The sequence below is a fragment of the Chenopodium album genome, chromosome 9 (genome assembly GCF_948465745.1).
Source record: "Chenopodium album chromosome 9, dcCheAlbu1.1, whole genome shotgun sequence".
Classification (NCBI taxonomy): domain Eukaryota; kingdom Viridiplantae; phylum Streptophyta; class Magnoliopsida; order Caryophyllales; family Amaranthaceae; genus Chenopodium; species Chenopodium album.
Genome location: NC_137842.1, coordinates 2,993,848 through 3,013,600, shown reverse-complemented (window position 1 = coordinate 3,013,600; position 19,753 = coordinate 2,993,848). Strand labels below are relative to the sequence as shown.

Here is a 19,753-nt window from a genome sequence, read left to right as displayed (position 1 = left end):
GAAAGGGAAAGTCAAAAAAGTCAAGAGGTGCTTAGTTTCCTACACGCTTTAGACAATAACCTTGGCTCTGGAGTTAGATAGTTTGTAAATTTGACTAGCTGAGACTTCTAGTGCAAATAAAGTCATCATTTCAAACAGATACAGGTTTTTGTAAGAGAAATATTTGCAACTTCTTACATGATACGAAGTACTAAGATATCAAAATTCCTTAATTATACTGCAAGTAGTAAATGTTTGCCAAAATCCATTACCACTTGAAAACAAAACGTTAAGCTTTAACCAAGTTGTCATTATCTAATACAAGTTCCTTTCAAGTTCTTATGCCTATTGTTTTCTCTAACTTTTAGAATGAGTAGAGGGTTTGATTATTCAAAAATTTCAATCATTTGGCTAATTAACGTTCATTTTCTTTATCAAATGTTAAAGGGTTCATGCATTTGAAGATTTATTCACTTTTATAAAAACTATTTGATCTAATATCCTAAAAAAATCTAATTGCTATTTCATACTCCCTCCATTCCTTTTTGTTTGTCCCATGTTTCTTTTTAGGTCTTCCTTCAAGGTTGCTCTATTTTCTTATTTGGTAAGTCTTCTACTTGCACTTCCATTTGGCATTTGCTCTTTCCCTATGTATCCTGATCAACCCAACCTACAACCCTATATGCACAATTTTAACTTACTTCTTACAAAAATGAATCGTGCTCTATGGGTAATAAAAAAAAGGGACAGAGAGAATACGGTCATACGGAGTATGAAGTAAGCTTGGCCTTTGGCGCGTGATCCAAGCATTGCTTTTAACTTTTAAGTAGAGTGTAATAGAGCTTTAGATTGGAGTAATGTATTGCTTTCTAAAAAGCGTGGTTTCTTTCTTGGTTGGAAGGAATTTATACATTGGCACTTCGGTTGTTAGCTTGGAAATTGTAGTCCATAAACTACGTGCACTACAAAAACAAGTTAACTAACTTCATTTTACATAAAATACCAAAACGTTTTAACATAAGAAGGAACTTTTTTACAAGTCATTGCTTAAACAAACATCAAAGTGTTCTTCAAAGAGTTCAAACCAACCATGCAAAGAGTTTATAACATGCAATTGAAAATCCCTCATTGAGGTATTTGTTCTTTGATGTTTTTGTTGACCGGTTAATTTCGAAGGATAGTGTTCTTTTCGAAGGAAAGAATCTTAATTTGACATACATATATAAATATGGTAATTTCACGTTACAATTTTAATATGAATCTTGCTAACGAATGCCCATCAATTAAAAGAGCTAGGAAGACGTAGTGACTTTACTACAAAGAGCTAGGAAACGATGTGACACTAATACAAAAATCACTATATCAGTAGTATACAAATATCACTCCCTATAAAAACACATGGGGAAAAAAAATGAATGGACAGGCATCAGTTCTCAGAGTATATAAACAGCTTGGCCTTTGAGTTCAAAACAATGAGCCAACAACATAATCAGCACTTCAAAAAAATGTAAGCTTTGGTCGTTGTTGAGTGAAGTAGCATGATGTTTCCAACCCCAAAGTTGAGAACAACCAGTTGTGCCCTTCATCTAATCGTCTTAACATGCAATATTCCTAAACTAAGCAATTGAACCAGCAGAAGGGCACTTTAGTAAGTAAAACATGTGGTCTGCTGCTGTAGCCTGTTCCCCACATAATCAAGTCTCCGATTGTGATGAATTTTCTGAGATAGATGACCCTATTCGAAGCATTATGGGATAAACAGGGTCAAACTCCTTGTCTCCTCTAGACCTCACTAATGTAGCATAGTCGTCAAGAGTTGCTTTGATTCCCCTCCATATTTGATCTTCACCCTGGGAGTCCAACCACAAGGAATACTGAAGAGGCGTGAGTTTATTCCTCTGCATTGGTGACAGCAACTCATCGGGCCCTCGAGAATAAAGGTGGTGAAGTATAGTACTAGGGCGCAGATCCTGAAGCAGTGGTGATGCCTCAAGTTGAGATGTATCCAAGAAGATGACAGGACGGAATGCTCGTAGGGCCCTGTATGGAGCACCAAGCTGCTCCACTGGGAACAAATTCTGCCCCACGGCTAATTCCAACTCAGCCATATCCCGAGCCATCCGCAATTTTCCAGACTCGGAAAGGGGTCTTACAAGGGAAGCATGCCTAATGAAGAACATGAGAACCCGTGAAGCCATTCCACGTGCGAGCTTAGTGGATATAGATTCAGTTCCAGTCGCTGCTGCAGTTTTAGAGGAAGGCAACAACCTGGATAGGAACTCTCTGCGGAAGTGGAGGATGCATTTTTGCAAATCCTCCATGTATGGTGAAGCATTGTTATCCATAGCAGCATCCATGCCTACAATGCCAAAGTTGTGGTCATGGATTTGCAAGATGCATGACTGGAGACGGTCTAGCATAGCTTGGAATAAGGATTCTACTGAATCACAGGCAACCCCATATACAGCACCTAGTGAGGGAGACAATACTTCAGAGGCTTCACGGGGTAGTTTTGACAACGAAGCTGATATGCGAGTGTGGATTTCTTGAAGATGCTGACACAACATGAAGTTCTTCAATTGAGCTGGAGTTGCAGGACCTGTTATCTGCCTAGCTTCAGGCCCAGTAGATATCTGCAAATCAACATGGGCAGAAAAATGAAAGGAGAAAAAAAAAATCCAAGCATGTAATGGAAAACCGCCAGAGAAGCATCAACACTAACAGGAAGACCTAGTCATATTTTATTCACTGAGATGGTTGGTGTCTATTTAAGTTGTCCTTCTCCATATCAAGGGCTGGATTCTTAAGCTGGGACTCTTTACAGGAAAACAAATTAAAAATTGGATTCTAGTTTCAACAACTAGGACCTCTACCATTGCATACAAACAGAAACAGATTTTGAAATGACAAACTAAAAAACCATATTGCAGAAATCACAAAACATTTTACTAGTTAGAAAAAAATATCAACTGAGATATGGTTACAGCAACTACAAGGAACAGGCAAGAAAAGAAAAGCTAACAAGCACACATACAAGAAACGAATTCACAAGCTTATGGCTTTCATCAAAGGATTCATGGAAGCAGCATTTTCAATAACGAATATTTTTGGTTTTTCAGGGATAAATAACCCAAACATACCTGATATTCAGCTCTTTCAGCCAAGAGAATCAAAACTTTGCCGATTTCACGCAGAACCAAAAGAGTCAAATGTCCATCAAACTGAACAGCTTGGATCTCTTCCTGGATCCGTGATATGATTTTGGATATGTGTTCCTTAGAGGGAACACTTCCCCGGTTGGAAACTGGCAAGACACTGTTGACAAGGTCTGAGAGACGACTCAAACAAAGGGTCAAGAATGCTGTCCGGAAAATTTCGATTGCCCCACGCATCTGCTCTTTGTTATCTGAACTAATAGCTGGTAGAACTCCTTTGACATCAGTTTCACGTGATACTCGTTCTAACAGATTCTCAATCATGGAATAAAGTTTTGGGTAGCCCAATGTAAATATTTCCTTTACAAAACTTGAAGCGGTGAATGCAGATTTCATCTGATTTGTAAATGATTTTACAAATGCTTCCCAAACTCGATCTGTTAACATTGGATCACCTTCCTGCAAAAGCAACAGGTAAACTAAGAAAAAAGGAAAAGTCATACGAAATCCAGCTTGACCAGCTAGCTTGAAATGGCAATACTGGGGAAAGATAACAAAAGAAAGTACTTAGATCTAGAATATCTGCCACTCCACGATTCTTTAATACTAGAAGAAAGAAACATCATAATTTTATTAATGGTAGAGAAGTAGTTTGTTCCACATATTGTTTGTCTACTCTATCCACAACATAAGGGCAAGAAAGATTAATGTATCAGATACAGGGCTGATTTCCAAACGTTTCGAATTTTGACAAAATCAACTACCAGTACAATAGCTATTACTTTTGATCTTTCCCGGACACTCAACCTCATACAGTCATCATATACCTACTTTCCATATCATAGCCACCCAAAATCAATAACCAACATGCAGCTTGTGTAGCATTAAGAGAAGATCCATCATCTTCCTTGAGCAATTTTCAATTTGTAGATGATTAAAAAAATCAATAAAAAGGGCCTACAAGTTCAAGTAATAGACTAGCCTAAGGGGAAGGGGCACTTGTGGAAATGCATTATACATTTTAGTAAATGGAATGGCTAAGAAAAGATGATTCTTTGATCTTGCCCAGGGGCTAAAGCATAACCGTTTTCTTCAAATTTATTATAGCTTAACAGCCTCCAAAGCGTTGTCATTGTCACTGTCTAGTAAACAGACTAGGCTGAAGGAAGCAATGAAACAATGAGAGAAAGATAGTGTCAAAGCATCTTATGTAAGACACCATCCATATTTTACTCAATGATGTGCATAGACCTTCAAGATCTTCCTCAAGAGTATATTAGCAAGTGAATTGTTCGAGCATTCAAACTGAATTTTTCATAGTTATGATTCTGTTTGCATTTGAAAAAAGCAGCTGAGTCAGAATGTCGGAATGACACTGAGTAAGCTTGGAATTGGAATTGAAGAGAAGATAATTAAAGAAGTTAAAGACAATTTGCAATAACAAGATAGCCCCTTAGAGTGTTTAGTACGGAAAGCACAAGAGTCCACTACAGGATAGGTGAGCCATGGACCCATGGTAGGGCCAATACGTCCATGCAGGAGTGGGGATGGGAAATTTGATGCATTGTTGAGTTTTTTGCAGACTATTGCTTACAAGCTACTAAGTCTTCTAGTTTTGCATAAATTAGGATTCTACTCCCACCTTCCCCAATCAAAGCTCTCATTCCTCACAAAATGTTTGATCCCATATAAAGTTCTCAATTTCTCATATTGAGCTGGGTCTACAGAATTAACTATACCACTAACTTCTTAGGTAATCACTTTTATTCAACAAATCCACACTTTCTTTCACCACAAACATTAAACAACACCCATTAATTTATTTTAATCACTTTAATCAACAAAACCCCCACCATAATATCTCCTAAAAACTAGTGCCTGAGATAAATAAAAAGCTAATTTGGGACAGAGGGAGTGTAAATATTTCCAAAGCAAAGGTTGTTAGATTAAATTATAATTATATGTTTACTAATATCATTTGTAATCTAGATCTGAGACAGAGTCTAAGAGACGGGTAGGACTCTGCACATTATAAGGAGGCAACACTCTTGCTAGTCTGGTTCCAATTCTCGAGAAAAGGGGTTGTAATTCACAAGTGTTGGGAATCTTGGGATGGACATCAAATTTAATGTATAATTATCACTGGCTCTATATATTTTGCACCTTTTATTTGCTCATAAATATTTAGTGCTTCCACTAGAACTTACAGAAAAATGTTTAATGAATTCCATAAAAAAAACCAATGTCACCCTTCTCATTTGGCATTAGTCAAAAACTAAGCAAACATGTAATGTGTTCATACTCCCAAGAGAACTAAGAGGAGCTGTGAATCCTGTGATTGATCTAAGCAGAATGAAAAAGGAAGCTACTAATCAACCACAATTAAATCAAAACTTCTACCCTTATGAGCTTAAGTACCACGTTCTTTATCACCCATTTACTACTTCTACAAGTGAGGATAAACTAATCAAGTTATGAGTTAAATAATATAAGTATAAAACTTCATAGAAGATCCAATCAGAGTTCATCTTCTCTTCTAAGCATACTAGTAGCAAGTATTCCCACAAAATGCAAATCAAACAATCTTGAATCACCAACTTGCTTCTATGTTTTCAATTGTAAGAACATTATTCAATCAAACCATGCAAATTCACATAAGAACAGATAAACAGTAAACATTCTGCAGCGGTAAACTACAAGTAACCAAATCCATTCACGATACAAAAACAGGAGCAGCAAACACACCTGAATAACCTCATCCAGCAACAAAACATGAGTAAAAGGATCCCTCTTCTTAGACAACACCCTCTGCAATAGCCAAACGGCTCCGATAATCGAATGCAACTGATCCATACACCCACTCATCCGCTGCCAAAGAGCGTCTTTCGCTCTCGCCCCGCCCCCAATCTGCGGCGTACCACTCCTCTGAATCCCTCCAGGACCACCAAACCCACCACCAGCACCAGAAGCAGCAGAAATTGCCTTCATATCCAATGCATTAGCAATACTCTTAACCCCCAAATTCTTATACTTAGCAACCAATCCATCAACTGTTCCCCTCAATTCCCCAAGATTATAGAATACCTGCAAACCACTTCCAACCTCAGCTTGATTCAACCCCTCTAATCCACCCTCCAACATCTTCATCCCTTCGGCCCGAAGTTTCGACCCGGCTTCAGAAACCCACCTCAATTCTTCATCAACCACATCAATCCCACCCAAATCATTATCATTCGCTAACCCTAGAATCTCACAATGCAATTGAGCACCCTTCAAAAGGTCCAACGATTCCGAAGAACCCTCCATTAGATCTCGAAGCTTCTTAATCAATCTCAACACTTTGATAGTAAACTGCAAATGCTGTGAAGCAGTATGAAGATTAGACAACTGGGTAGTCTTAGATTTGATCTGGGTATGTGGGTCAGAGATCTCAGATCGAACACGACGAACAGACGATTGGAGAGAGAAAACGGAGGATCGAACAAGGGAAAGAGCGGAATCAGCATCTCGAAGGGAAGATAGCTGAGAGAAGAGATGATCATGGTGGGAAAGAACTTCAGAACGAAGCTGTTTTTCGAGGAGACGAATGCCGTCTTGGAGGCGCTCGGCGGTGGAAGCGGCGGAGCCGGAGGAGAGAGCTTGGGAGGAGAAGGAGGTGGAGGAGAAGTCAGGGGAGAGGAAGAGAGAGAAAATGGGGTCGGAAGAGAAGGAGGAAAGGGGGTTGGTTGAGGTTGTGGTGGTGGAATCGAGGGAAGAAGAAGATGGGTTGTTGTTGTTGGTGGTGTCTTTAAAGGTGGAGAGGCGTTGAAGAGGGGAGGAAGAAGAAGGAGGAGAGAGAGAGGATCTATGGAGTGAAGCAGAGGAAGCCGCCATTGTTGAAGAGAAGAAGAATTGGAGGTTGCAGAGTAAGTAGTGTTAATGGAGATTCATGGTGAAATTCATGGAATTGTGGAGAAGAAACGTAACATTTGGATCACTATTTTGCTTATTTGCCGGTTGATCTCGGTGATCGACAAAGGTCAAGGACTCAATGACTCAAGCTATGTCTTGGATCTTGCTAACGAGCACCGTTGGACGTTAGATAAGAAATAATTATATAGGTTGAAATAGTAATAAGTTAGGAATGCATGACAAAATCACGCGTCATTCGGTGTAATTATTGTTAGTTTTACTCTAATATTTCCACTTTTATTTCTTTTATGGGGTGCTCATTAGCTTTTGCCTTTTAACTTCTTGAATCGTTTAAGAAGGGGCAAAATTGTATTATCTCCATCCTTTATTTTACTACTGCCTCGATTTTACATTTTTTGCAACGTTAAAGGGAGCACGGACTGTTAAACAAAATTTGTTTATGAGTGTAAGATAGAGTGAGAAAAATTAGTTGCAAATAATGTGTAGCACCCATTTTTGGCAAAAATTGCAAAAAATATGAAACGGAGGTAGTAGAAAGAAATTTGAGGTAAAAAATTAAGGACAGAGTGAGTTATCAGTCTTATCGCTGGCTATTACTGCAAATAATGTGTATCACAGGAAAAAAATTAACTTGTTTTACCTCGGTATGAGTTACCTCAAAGCTGCTATTTAAAAAAAAAAAAAAAAAAAAAAAAAATTGAATAAAAAATACGGCTATTTCACCAAATGCCACTGAGTAATTTAAAAATTCACCAAATGTCATCGGACTTTTCAGAATTCACCAAATGCCACCGAGTTTTTAAAAAATTCACCGAGTGTCATTAATGACTAACGGCAGTTAACTCCGTTAGTCATTAAGGCTAATTATGCCACGTGGTGTATTCTAATTGGTTCACTTTATTATTATTATTTTATTTATCAAAAAAAATTAAAATCAGAAGTTTTTAAAAAAAAAATTAAATTAAATTAAAATTAAAATCAGAAACAAAAAAAAAAAACTAAACCCCAGCCACTCTTCCCACGGCACCACCGCCCCTACGCCAGCCCAACCCCTTGCCCCCACCCCCACCGACGACCAACATCCTCTTTGGTGTTGGCGGCCACCCTTCCCCCTACCCCTACCATCTCCATCCACTCCCCCCCCCCCCCTTAAACCACCATCCTCGACACCCTAAAACCCCAAAATTGAAATCTCCAAAATCGAAACCCTAAATTTCGATTTTAAGGTTTTCGATTTTGGTGTTTAAGTGAGGTGGTTCAGGGGGTGGAGATGGGAGGGGAAGGGCTGGTTTGGGTTCGCCGAAGCGAGGAAGGGACTTCGAATTAAGGGAAATCGATATTGGGGGTTTAAGGTGTCGAAACCCTAGATTTCGATTTTCGGGGTTTTTAATTAAGGGATCCGGCGTGATGGTTGAAAGGGTGGAGCTCGGAGGGGATGAACAGATTTGGGTTCTCCGGCGTGGGGGGGGGGGAATTTGGTCATCGGCGGTGGGGAGGGGAGGGATTGTCGAGGGAGAACGAGAGTTTGTGAATCGCGACTGGGTTGCGTCGTTGGCGTGGGTTGGCTAGGGTGGGTTGCGTCGTCGCCGGTGCGGTTGTTTAGGGGTGGGTTGCGCCGCGGTGGGGACTGGCTGGAGGCGGAGATATGGTGGTGGCAGTGACAGACGGTGGTTGGGGCTGGGTCATGGTGGGTGTTTTTTTTTAAATTTTTTTTTTTTATTAAGTAATTAATTTACTAATTTAATAAGCAACCAATCATAAGTCACCACGTGGAATAATTAGCCTTAATGACTAACGGAGTTAATTGCCGTTAGTCATTAATGGCACTCGGTGAATTTTTTAAAAACTCAGTGGCATTTGGTGAATTCTGAAAAGTCCGATGGCATTTGGTGAATTTTTAAATTACTCAGTGGCATTTGGTGTAATAGCCGTAAAAAATATTTTATATAATTTACCTCGGTATGCATTGCCTCGAAACCACTATCAATTCCATAATTGAAATTCTTATTTACATTTAATTTTAATAAAATAACATACGGGGTATAATGTAGAAATAGCTTAGTGGCTAACATCCGTTCAAAAAGCTTAGTGGCTAACTTTATTACTTTTAAAATTGAAAGTCATTAGTTTACATTTTGCCTGTGGAGCAAACAAATAGGGATAGAGGAAATACTTGTAATAAAAGACAGCCCAATGTTTTTTTTTTTTTTTTTTTTTTAGCTGACACTCAAGAAAATAATTAGCTAAATAGTAAAATTTTGGCAAGACTGTAGAATTTGAATTGTTTTGGTGAGTACTGTGACTTTCTTGTAATCTTGTGATTGCAGCTTTGTAAATATTTAAATTTTTCTTTAGTTTGTTATGGATATGTTTAATAGCAATGATATCAATTACAAATAATTTCTTAGTAATTGTATGTCAACAAAAGTAAATATAAGACTCCATTGTTGAAAGTTTAGTAATTGTAAGAACTAATTCAAAAAACATAAGGTTAGCCCACGACATTTGTTAATCAATCATCCTTCCTCTCATTCGTCAATGATGCAAGACAAATTATAAGAGGGTTCATCTTAACATATCTTCAAATATAAATTATAAAATTAAAATCTTCAAAATACTTCATACATAGATGAATAAATACAGATGTTAAACTTTAAAATGGAAAAGCAACAAAAAAAAATTAAGTAAATAAATGCAAAGCTAAAACGGGTAGAATCACCTAGGTTCCACCATGAATGAAAATTAACTTTATATCTGATGATTTTCTGTACATAGGTTTCTCTCCTCTTCTTAGCATTTCCAATCATTCCCCAGCTTCCTGTCCTGTCCCGATTCACGGAAGGCAGGCATATAAGGAAAACTTTCACGCTTAGAGTAACTCCCAACAGGTCTTACTAGGGAGGCACCAGCAATCGAACAGGATGGCTGGTAAACCAGTCACAAGTATTTGTTAAGCGTCAAGATGAGTGGCTGCACCATACATTCTGGAAGAAGTGGCCAATATTAGCTAAACCATGTTACAGTCAATGCCTATACTTGACTAGAACTAGGTGCAATGCTATCAGTGTCTTCCACTATACTAATACTAATTTCATCACCGACTGAACTACCAGTATCCTTCACACTCTCAAATTCCATGCTCGTTGTACGGCTCTTTCTATTTCTACGATCCTGCAAAGAACACCCTTTAAAGTCAGATAATCTCAACAGATGCAACTAGAAGACCTGGTCAGATAGTAAAAATTGTGCATAGGGGGAAAATTTGGTCACAGTTAAATACGACTTCTAAACAAGAGTAATGTGTTCAAAACTCCTGATCTGCTGGCTCTAAAACCATGAACATTCGCTAGTTTAGGATTTATATTTCAACATAATAAGATCTGTAATGGGAAACAATCAAGTGGCTGCCTAGTAACACTGGACTTTGTTAGCTCTGACTATGCTACAATAGTAAGCTAGTTGGTTTCCTTCCGGATCAACTTTCAGGCAAAGCTCCATTAAATCCACTGCGCTCAAGGTAGGAGCTTTTCTAAAGGCGATCATGGTATATTGGTATCAAATGGTTCACATGTTTATATGCAAGGGGGAAAAGTTACAAAAATTGCTTTCCATTGTCAAAAAGGTATAAATGTTTCGAATATAATCTTGGAAAGAAGCTCAGTAGCTCAAAGCATCAATTTCTGCACAAAATTTAATACATTCTATCCACAAGTTTGTCATCCTATGTATATGATCCTTGGTTACTGGTTTCTACACATTCACACTCCCTTTTCCTATTTCATAAATAGGGTCTTCAGAATTTTAGACCAGATAAACAGAATTAATTTTGCTACTAAAAGACTACAAACTAAAGGATCATAAAGCAGGTTATTTTCCCATGCAATGTATAGCTCATTGGTTTCGCTATATGTAAAACAGCCTTCATGTTGCACTCCATCCCAAATGCTTTACTCATTGAAAATTTTAAGCAATGCCTATGAGATATTATTGTCTAATTAGCTCAGGTTGGTTTTCTTATTGGTGTCAAAATAAATGTACACGCTATAAAATCACACCCTAGCAGCTTCTAACTCGCAAATTGAAATCAACTATTAGCAGAAGCAATTTAATTCCTGTGCACGCCAATAACCAATATAAGGAGGTTCAAAAGTCAGAATTTTCTCTACTTGAAAGCTCCCAAACCATATTGCTGTTTCATAAACTAGTACTTGACTCAACAACTTCTAGCCTTTAAGGTTATGAGAACAATTCTTCCTCTCAAGAAGTTGGATAGCGCATTTGGACGACTCTTATAAGCACCAAATTACTAATATAGTCATATGCATGTTACAATGATAAAGACACAACCACCTCTATTGGATCTTATTGCTTGAAGTACACTGAAATTCAGAGCATCTTGGACTCCAAAATGGGGCATTTTGTGTTATTGTCTCATAAAATAATCAGTAGATTCATTCCCCTCCCATATTCTATCTAGACTGAGTAGATGCCAAAATTTCAATGAAGCTTACGCACTAATGAAAAACAAAAAAATGACAAATTGTTTGCAAGGGAAAGCAGAAGTTGGGCTCAATAAGCTGAGTAACAAGATGTAAAGATGAGGGTTGTATAATTGTTAAGGCACAACAGCACAATAACATAGGCTGGGTCGAAAACCATACAAGATGGAGTTGAAGAGGATAAAATGAGCTTAGCGGTTTTCAATGACTTGGTATTGTCTCTTCAATCTCAAGGAAAAACAATTGAGTGGCTGCAGTGAATCGTCCACACAAAGCAGCCCCATGACAAAAACTGATCCAAAGTCATCCAAGAAAACCCATGAAATAGCCTCAGTTGTGTCATAGATCCTATGTACTTTGATTATGAAGCTTGGTAATTATAAGCTGTTTCTTTTTACAGATCATCATGGTTTTAGCCTCAACAGAATCTTAATACTATCAACCTGATTCTACAATGTTGACCTGCCCAGCCGGAAATCTCCAATCTTGCTCCCTTTCCATTCATAACATAGTTGATCGAATTAGTTATCTTAGGGTTTAAAAATTAATAGTCTGTACTCTGTAGGGCTGTTGGATTATATAGTCAAGCATAATAATTACACCAAAATCAGCATATACTAGCAGTCTTAACATCACATGGTCATGAACAATTTCTGGAACAATCTTCCAAACGAAGAAGGAAAACTTATAAATGCTTTAAATTATGCCTCATCCTAGAGATGCAAAGTAAGGTAATTCAGTAGATAATAATCAGCCCATTGGTGAGATAGGTCAAATATAGCATCAGTTACGCGTTGATCATTGTAATTTGAGAATGTCATGGGAAAAGGGGGAAAAGAGAAGAATTTGACAATGTCTATAGGAATGAGGCAGTAATTCTGACAATCAATCAATCAAAGCCTTAATCCCAATAAGTGGGGTCGGTTGCATGAATGAACCAAAAGAGATTATTCCATATAGTCATCCATAAAAAAAAATTCTGACATATAATGTGGAGAAAAAATTTACTTTTGCATGACAAGTTGCCAACTAGTTAGATTTTTTTTGGTTTCTATAATTGCAGTCTAAAGAGACAGCTCAAGATAAATGAGAGCCTCGATCATAAGTAAATAATAATCTAAAAGATGCAGTCAGTGACAGCTAGAGAAGCATACCTCACGATTTGGAACCTCATCAGCGTCCAGCATTCTTACAACCTGACTCATTTTCGGTCTTTTTTCAGGGTCAGGATCAATACATCTAAGTGCTACAAGAAGCGCACGTTTCAGAGCACGAGTTGTAGGTTTAACTTCAAGATTCGGATCTACAACTTCCTCAGCCCTTCTAGTCCCCACCATGACTTTCAGCCACTCTACAAGATTGACCTATCACAAGAAAACGATTATCTACATGAACAACTGTGCACAATATGATAGTATATTTATTATCTTAAATTCTTAAGTATGTACAACTAATAAGGTCATCAGCAGAGAGAAATGAATTTTAACTAACAAGTGATTTTGCAACTACAATGAGCATTCATGAAAGCATAGCTTCTGATACCTCATTGGTAGGCCGGCTATAATCTACAGGGTCCCTTGCAGTTATGGCTTCTAAAAGCAAAACACCAAAACTATAAATGTCACTCTTCTCATTCAGCAGACCACTATTTGCATATTCTGGTGCCACATACCTGTAGTTCATAACAGGGTCAGCGGCCAGATCAGAAATTTACACCAAATTGCTAAAATATGAAATGCTGCACTCAGAAAAATTAAACACGATAACAAAACTAACCCGAAAGTCCCCATTACTCTGGTGGTTATATGACTTTCTCCAGAATCCAAGAGCTTTGCCAATCCAAAATCAGATACTTTGGCATTGAAATCAGTATCGATCAGAATATTGCTTGATTTTATGTCCCGATGAACAACTTTTGGTTCTATTGATTCGTGCAGATATGCAAGCCTGCAAGCAATAGACACAATTTGAATCTTGTATAAATCTGGTTTACAGAACCAGTTTGTCAAATATGAATCTTGTTCATTAATGCAATAATTCTTTCTTCCTAATTTTTTTTTTAATTTTCCATCCTACCTCCAGGATATAGCAAGATTAGCAACTAATAATTTATATCTTCATGATACATTGATACATGTTTGCAAAGAATGGTAAGGTAAACTTACGCCTTAGCAGTCCCAAGAAGAACCTTTATGCGAGCCTCCCATGTAAGGGTACCATGATGACGCATAGCTCCATGAATCCATTGCTCCAAGTTGCCATTGTTCACATATTCATAAACAAGCATCCTGGAAAACCAATTCATATCTAATTTATACTTGGGCAGCTGGGCCAAAAGAAATTAACTTATAGCAGATAACTTGTAAAAAAAAAAAAAAAAAAAATCAGCATTGCACACAAAAAGGCAGTAAATAATCATAATCATAATCATGAAAGAAAATTCTATCTACATCAAGATTAATGGTGAGTCACCTATGAACTCCTTCAATGCAATAGCCCAAGAGGCGCACTAAGTTCTTGTGTCGAACATGACCTATAGCTTCAACTTCTACCCTAAATTCTTTCTCGGCTTGCCCCCTGTCAATAAACACTCAATGACAATCAAAATAATAGCATAAGAATATGCAGGCCTTAAAAATCTTTTGAATTAGAAATTTACTTACATATTATTCACTAGTCTCTTAACAGCTACTTCAGTTCCATTGACTAACAGCCCTTTGTAGACAACACCATAACCACCCTCGCCTATAATATTAGTTGCAGAGAAATGATGAGTTGCCATTTCCAGATCCCTAAGAGTAAACCAGTGTCCCCAACCAAGATGTGATATCTCTGGCAAACCAACCAAAGGAGAAGCTGTTGGAAGGCCATAAGATGAAGCATGCTTTGGAATGGTGCCAAAACTTCCATCATCCCCAGAATGTGAGCTGTATGCCCTGTCGTGGTGATGAACCGAACTGCACTGGCTCATAGTTTCAACATCACTGGACTTGCTCCTACCCAAATAAGCAAACATCTTTCCTGAATTTCTGTCACTTGATTTATCATGTACATTGATGGATAGATGATGATGATTATTATTATTAGTATGGTTATTATTATATTCCCGAGGACCCGGAGCCCCAATTCTATCAACCCTTATATCCTTTGTAACATTTGGAATCTGAGAAACGGAAAACCTGTCTACCCTTCTTGACTTCTTCCGGAATGTGAACCATATACATAAGATACAAAGAATCACAATTATAAACAAACCAACACATAATCCTATCAAAACCCACAGCTTAAGACCCAGAATTGTCTTCTGAGAAAGTTTAGCACTCAATGTGCTACCCGATGACATTGTTAATCTTCCGCCAATACGAATTGCCAAATTACCCTTATTTGAGTCTACAGGTTGCACAACCTAAACATCTTCACCTGTTACACCACAACAATGTTGCTTCAAATTTCACACTTCTATAATGTCTAATTGTTTATCAGCCAAAAAGAACAATATGATCCCCAACAAACTTTACTGAATAGGCAGCATATACTAGAAATAAGTACAGTTATAGTGAAATTAGAGCTAATAATATTGCAAGAAAACCTAATGAATAGCACATTCTTTAATTACAGAATTGTAAACAAGTGACATTTTAATTAGCAATTTCACCCATTACTTGTAGGGGAACTCCAAATTAAGATGAAATTGCAGCATAAAATGCCCCAAAATCATAGTAAAAATCATTGAAATTACTCAAATTTTCCAAATCTAACAGAGATCAAATTCAGAAAGTAGCATCACTTGTGCTTGAAGTCAAATGAAAAAAAGGTCAATGGGGATGGAAGGAAAAGAGGGATAATACAACTACAGAAAAAAAATATATATATACAGTAAATTTAATAATAATTGAACAGTAGTTTTATTTTTAGATGTGTATAAAGAGTCGAGTATAGACGGGATTCGATCCGAGGTCTTAATTATCGACCCAAAAGACTTTAACCAACTACGCTAATTGTGACATTGATAAGACAGTAATTGAAAGAGTGAAGGAAAGCATTATACCTTTTTAGCAGGGAAATGAAATCTTAACCTAACCACCTTGATCTTCTTCCTTAAGAACCCAGAGAAGCAAAAAAAGGGGTTGCTTTACACCCAAAACAAACTCAATAAGCATAGATAGGCCAATGTAGACCTAAAGCAAGCTAGCAGTACCCAACAACAATAAAGAAGAAAGGTCACACCTTTGAAAATGTAGAGTAATTTTGAAGGATTCAATTAAAACCCCACTAAAATTATTTTTTAAATAATCAAAAAAATTGATTAACCAAAATGTGAAAAGGAAGACAAAAGGGTTTTTTTTTTTTTTTTTTTTTTTTTGGGAAAATTCCCAAGTTTTAATTTTTATTCAATGGCCGGCAAATCCAAAGAATATTAAAGGGTTGGGGAAAAAAATGGTAAAAAAAAAAATTAAAAAATTACAAAATGTAGGGATCTAAGAAAGATTGAAGCTTTGTTTACAATGGAGGAAAGAAAACCCAGAATCAGTGAAGAAGAAGCAGAATAGAGGGTGAAATTGTGAAATGAAGAGAGATTTTTATTATTTAATTGTAATAATTTTGTGAATAATGATAATAGTGGTAAAAAGAAGTATAATTAGTACAAGTAGAAGTAGAAAAAAGAAGAAGAAAAGGAGGAAAAAGGGTCAGAATCAAGATAGTGAGAGAGAGGTGGGAAAGAGAAGGAGAAGAAGAAGAAAGAAAGAGAGTCAAAAGCAGAGGATGCCTAGCTGGAAGACAAATAACAATACATTCCACCTGTTTATGTTACGTACTTATTTGGATAGATGTGTTCTTATATTCTTATGTTATGGTATGTTTCTAAGTGGAGGAGCTTATTTTTTTTTGTTTCGTTTTCACAATAATAAGTCTCGTTACCGTTGAGTATTGCTGACCTATATTATACTTGTATCATGGGGTCGACCGTATGAATAGTCGTCGTCTAGTCGAGACATCGACCTCTGAAATGGGTTGATAGATTTGATTTCGTGATTATGTTATTCAAGAAAAGGAAACGTGTCATAGTCACACCTACAACATCAATATGCAAAATACGACTAAGAGGTGGGGGTGAGAGGGACTTGAATCAACTTGATCTTATTGTTCTAATTTACACCTGGATTAACAAGCGAACTCTTTGTATAGTGAAAATAGAACGCCTTTCAACCTTGTGATTAAAGCCTAGAAGGTTTTATTCTTCTCATTAAGGGTAATTTGGGGATGGGAAATCCTTATCTCCCACTCTCTCAAATTATTTAGCCCGCTAATCTGAATCAAGTTAACTTTTAAGGAGTTTCGACATGGTAAAACTCTTCTACTTACCTACAAATAACACATTTTTTTTTTTTTATTATTAGTAGGTACATTGAACTCAAAATTAAATTTCCTATATTCTATTGTTAATTTCCAAATGTAGCAATGTAGGGCTTGTTCTCATACGTTTATTTTCAGTTCAGTTCAGTTCAGTGCAGCTCCTAATTTTCTTCTCTTATAAAATATTTATTCCAGTTCAGTTCAGCTGATTTCAGTCTATTAGAACAGGCCCGTATTATGTAGCATATACTCTAGTCATAGGACAAATCAAAAATCTTGAGGAAATATGATCAAATATCTACTGTAATGAAACTTATAAATTCACAAAACAAAATCAAGAACAAATGAGTATTAAACATTTCTTCTTCTTTTTTCTGACGAGAATATTAAACATTTCGTAATACATCAAATTACTTATTAATTGTTGAAAGGAAAAGAGCAATTTAATTTGTAATGTGTAAATGAGATACTACGTATAAAAAATATAGTGTTTGTTATCAATACCAAATAAAAGTGTGGTCCGTACTAGAAATCGCACATAGTCCATTTATAATCATTTGTTCCCAAAACATTTTTGGTTGAACAAATTAAAATTAGTGAGAAATTCAAAGCCATCGCAGTTGTTTATTGGTGAATGGTCATGATTTAATGTCCAGCTTTTAGATTTGCAGTATTTAAAAAATTTAAAGGTTTGTTTTAGTAGGTTTAAATACAAAAATTTGTTAATTTGTCTCGTTTAAATATTATGATAAACCTTATATAACCTTTTTTTTTTGTTTTTGTTTTTGTTGTTGTTTAGAGAGCCACGATGGCGGAGTGAGAATCGATGCTAAAATAATCTCTCGGAACTAGGAGGAAAGCTAAGTTATTTTTTGTTTGTTCAGATTATGTTTATGTGCAATATTATTAACTTCATCTCAATGTGTAGTTTTAGTTTTTACAATAAGAACATGTTAGAAAATAATATTCTGTCCGTAAAAGAAAATGATAGCGTAATTTAAAATATTTATATAGGGGTATTAAAAAGACATTCATTAATAAGATTATTATGTGCCACGTGGCCTCAAAAAAAGAAGTTTATGTGTCACGTGGCGCTCTCTTCATTTAATCGAATTTTTTATTCCATATGTTAAAAAAAATATGGATCTTTCAATATTTAAACTTACAACTAACCTTAAATTTTTACATATTAGTCACTAAGCTACAACCTACTTGCCATTGTATCAAAATTAAATATACGGAATAATAAGTATTTTATCGAGGATTTTAAAAACTAGTGTGTATTAGAAACTGTACAAGGAACAAATAGATCAAACAAAAAGTAATTATGAAAATTGTAGTATTATTATACAAATATACAATTTCTTTAATCACAAGGGATTACTTAAAAAAAATAAGTTTGGGTGACTCTGGCAATGGAGGTTACTTTATACTTGTATAATAAACTTCCCACCACACTGCAAAATGTGATAATAATTCTTTCTGAAAAGCATTTCATTTCACCAAGCTAGATCTATACATTTTATAATACGAGTTTTAATTTAAATTAATTTAATTTAATTTAATATTCCTGGCATTTATTATCATATAATTAAAGTATAATTCCTGACATTTAGTCATCCCAGTCAAAAAGCTATTTAAGTCATTCTAATATAGCCGTTGTATTCAATTAATTTCATGGTTTTGGTCAAACATTTAACATTAGCATTTGTTATTCGTATAACTTTTAAGCTATTGAATTCTCATTATCACCAATTATGTACGTAGTTTTCTTAGTCTAAACAGATATATTTTTATTTTTTATTTAGGAAATATGCTTGATTAGTTGAAAAGGATGAATCAAGTGAATGATAAAAGAAAAAGATACGAAGTATATGCTATTTTATTTTTTGAAGGGAACAGTACGAAGTATATGCTATAAAAAGCTAAAAATGTAAAGAAAAGACAACAAATAAATATATATTACGCCGATTTACTCGTGAATTGTCGATAAATTTCCAACTTAGGCCCTATTCTTTTCACCTTAAAAAAAATAATATTAAGTAAAAATAATTTCAGTTCAGTAAAAATAAGTTCAGTTCAGTAAAAATCAGTAACTTCTAAGAAGAAATATAACATGAAATCAGTAAAATTAATTTCAGTTCAGTAAAATTAATTTAAGTTCAGCAAAAATAATTTCAGTTCAGTAAAAATAATTTCAGTTCAGCAAAAATAAGGTGAAGAGAACGGGGCCTTAATACTAAAAAAGGAAGTATATTAAATGTTTATATGCAGCCCTTATGATAAATATAGCCTAAGGATTATGTATAAGATGTCAAAAAAAAAAAATTTATAATTTTCATTACGGAAAGATTAATATTAATTACACCGATTTGTGCATAATTTTGTCACGGATTTTCAACTTATATTATTGTTGAAGTAGACTTCCCAAATATCACAAATAAGTGTCCCACATTTTAAAAAAAAAAGGGGGTTGCTTGGCTTGCTCCTCATAAGACTCCTATTGACATATGAGTTTGTACTTGTGAAGTGGACTCTCTCTCTCTCTTGATTGTAAATGTGACTCGTGCCTGTATTTAACAACTAAACATATCATTAACTACTATTTAGACTTCCTGTACGATGTTATAAAGGATAGATGATATATATAGGGTATAGCTTGCCAAAATAAATTTTAGTTATAAGCATATATATATTGTGCATATCATATTTGGAAATCTAGATATTGTTTTGGGGTTTTTCAGATGTCTCTCGAGAGGCTACTGACTAAGATGCAACACTTGTACGAATGACCACCTACAAAACAATAAAATAATAAATACTCTATCATCGAAATATTCGCATTCGAAGATA

The 19,753-nt window shown here is 35.8% G+C and overlaps 2 protein-coding genes across 2 annotated transcripts; both read right to left on the bottom strand.

Moving 5' to 3' along the window:
- Nucleotides 1-1,222: 1,222 nt before the first annotated feature.
- LOC145559389 (conserved oligomeric Golgi complex subunit 5-like) lies at nt 1,223-7,070 on the bottom strand. Its single transcript, XM_081620809.1, has 3 exons — nt 5,880-7,070; nt 3,120-3,593; nt 1,223-2,612 (listed from the first exon to the last, which is right to left on the bottom strand). The coding sequence occupies exons 1-3, from the start codon at nt 7,005-7,007 to the stop codon at nt 1,674-1,676; spliced, it is 2,541 nt and encodes an 846-aa protein (XP_081476935.1). The 5' UTR covers nt 7,008-7,070; the 3' UTR covers nt 1,223-1,673.
- A 2,537-nt stretch (nt 7,071-9,607) lies between these two features.
- LOC145559387 (putative receptor-like protein kinase At2g42960) lies at nt 9,608-16,482 on the bottom strand. The gene is made up of 8 exons (XM_081620808.1): nt 15,594-16,482; nt 14,209-14,965; nt 14,018-14,122; nt 13,711-13,833; nt 13,322-13,492; nt 13,088-13,217; nt 12,700-12,909; nt 9,608-10,217 (listed from the first exon to the last, which is right to left on the bottom strand). Exons 2-8 carry the CDS (start codon nt 14,886-14,888, stop codon nt 10,077-10,079), a joined length of 1,560 nt encoding a protein of 519 aa, XP_081476934.1. The 5' UTR covers nt 14,889-14,965; nt 15,594-16,482; the 3' UTR covers nt 9,608-10,076.
- Between the last annotated feature and the right edge of the window lie 3,271 nt (nt 16,483-19,753).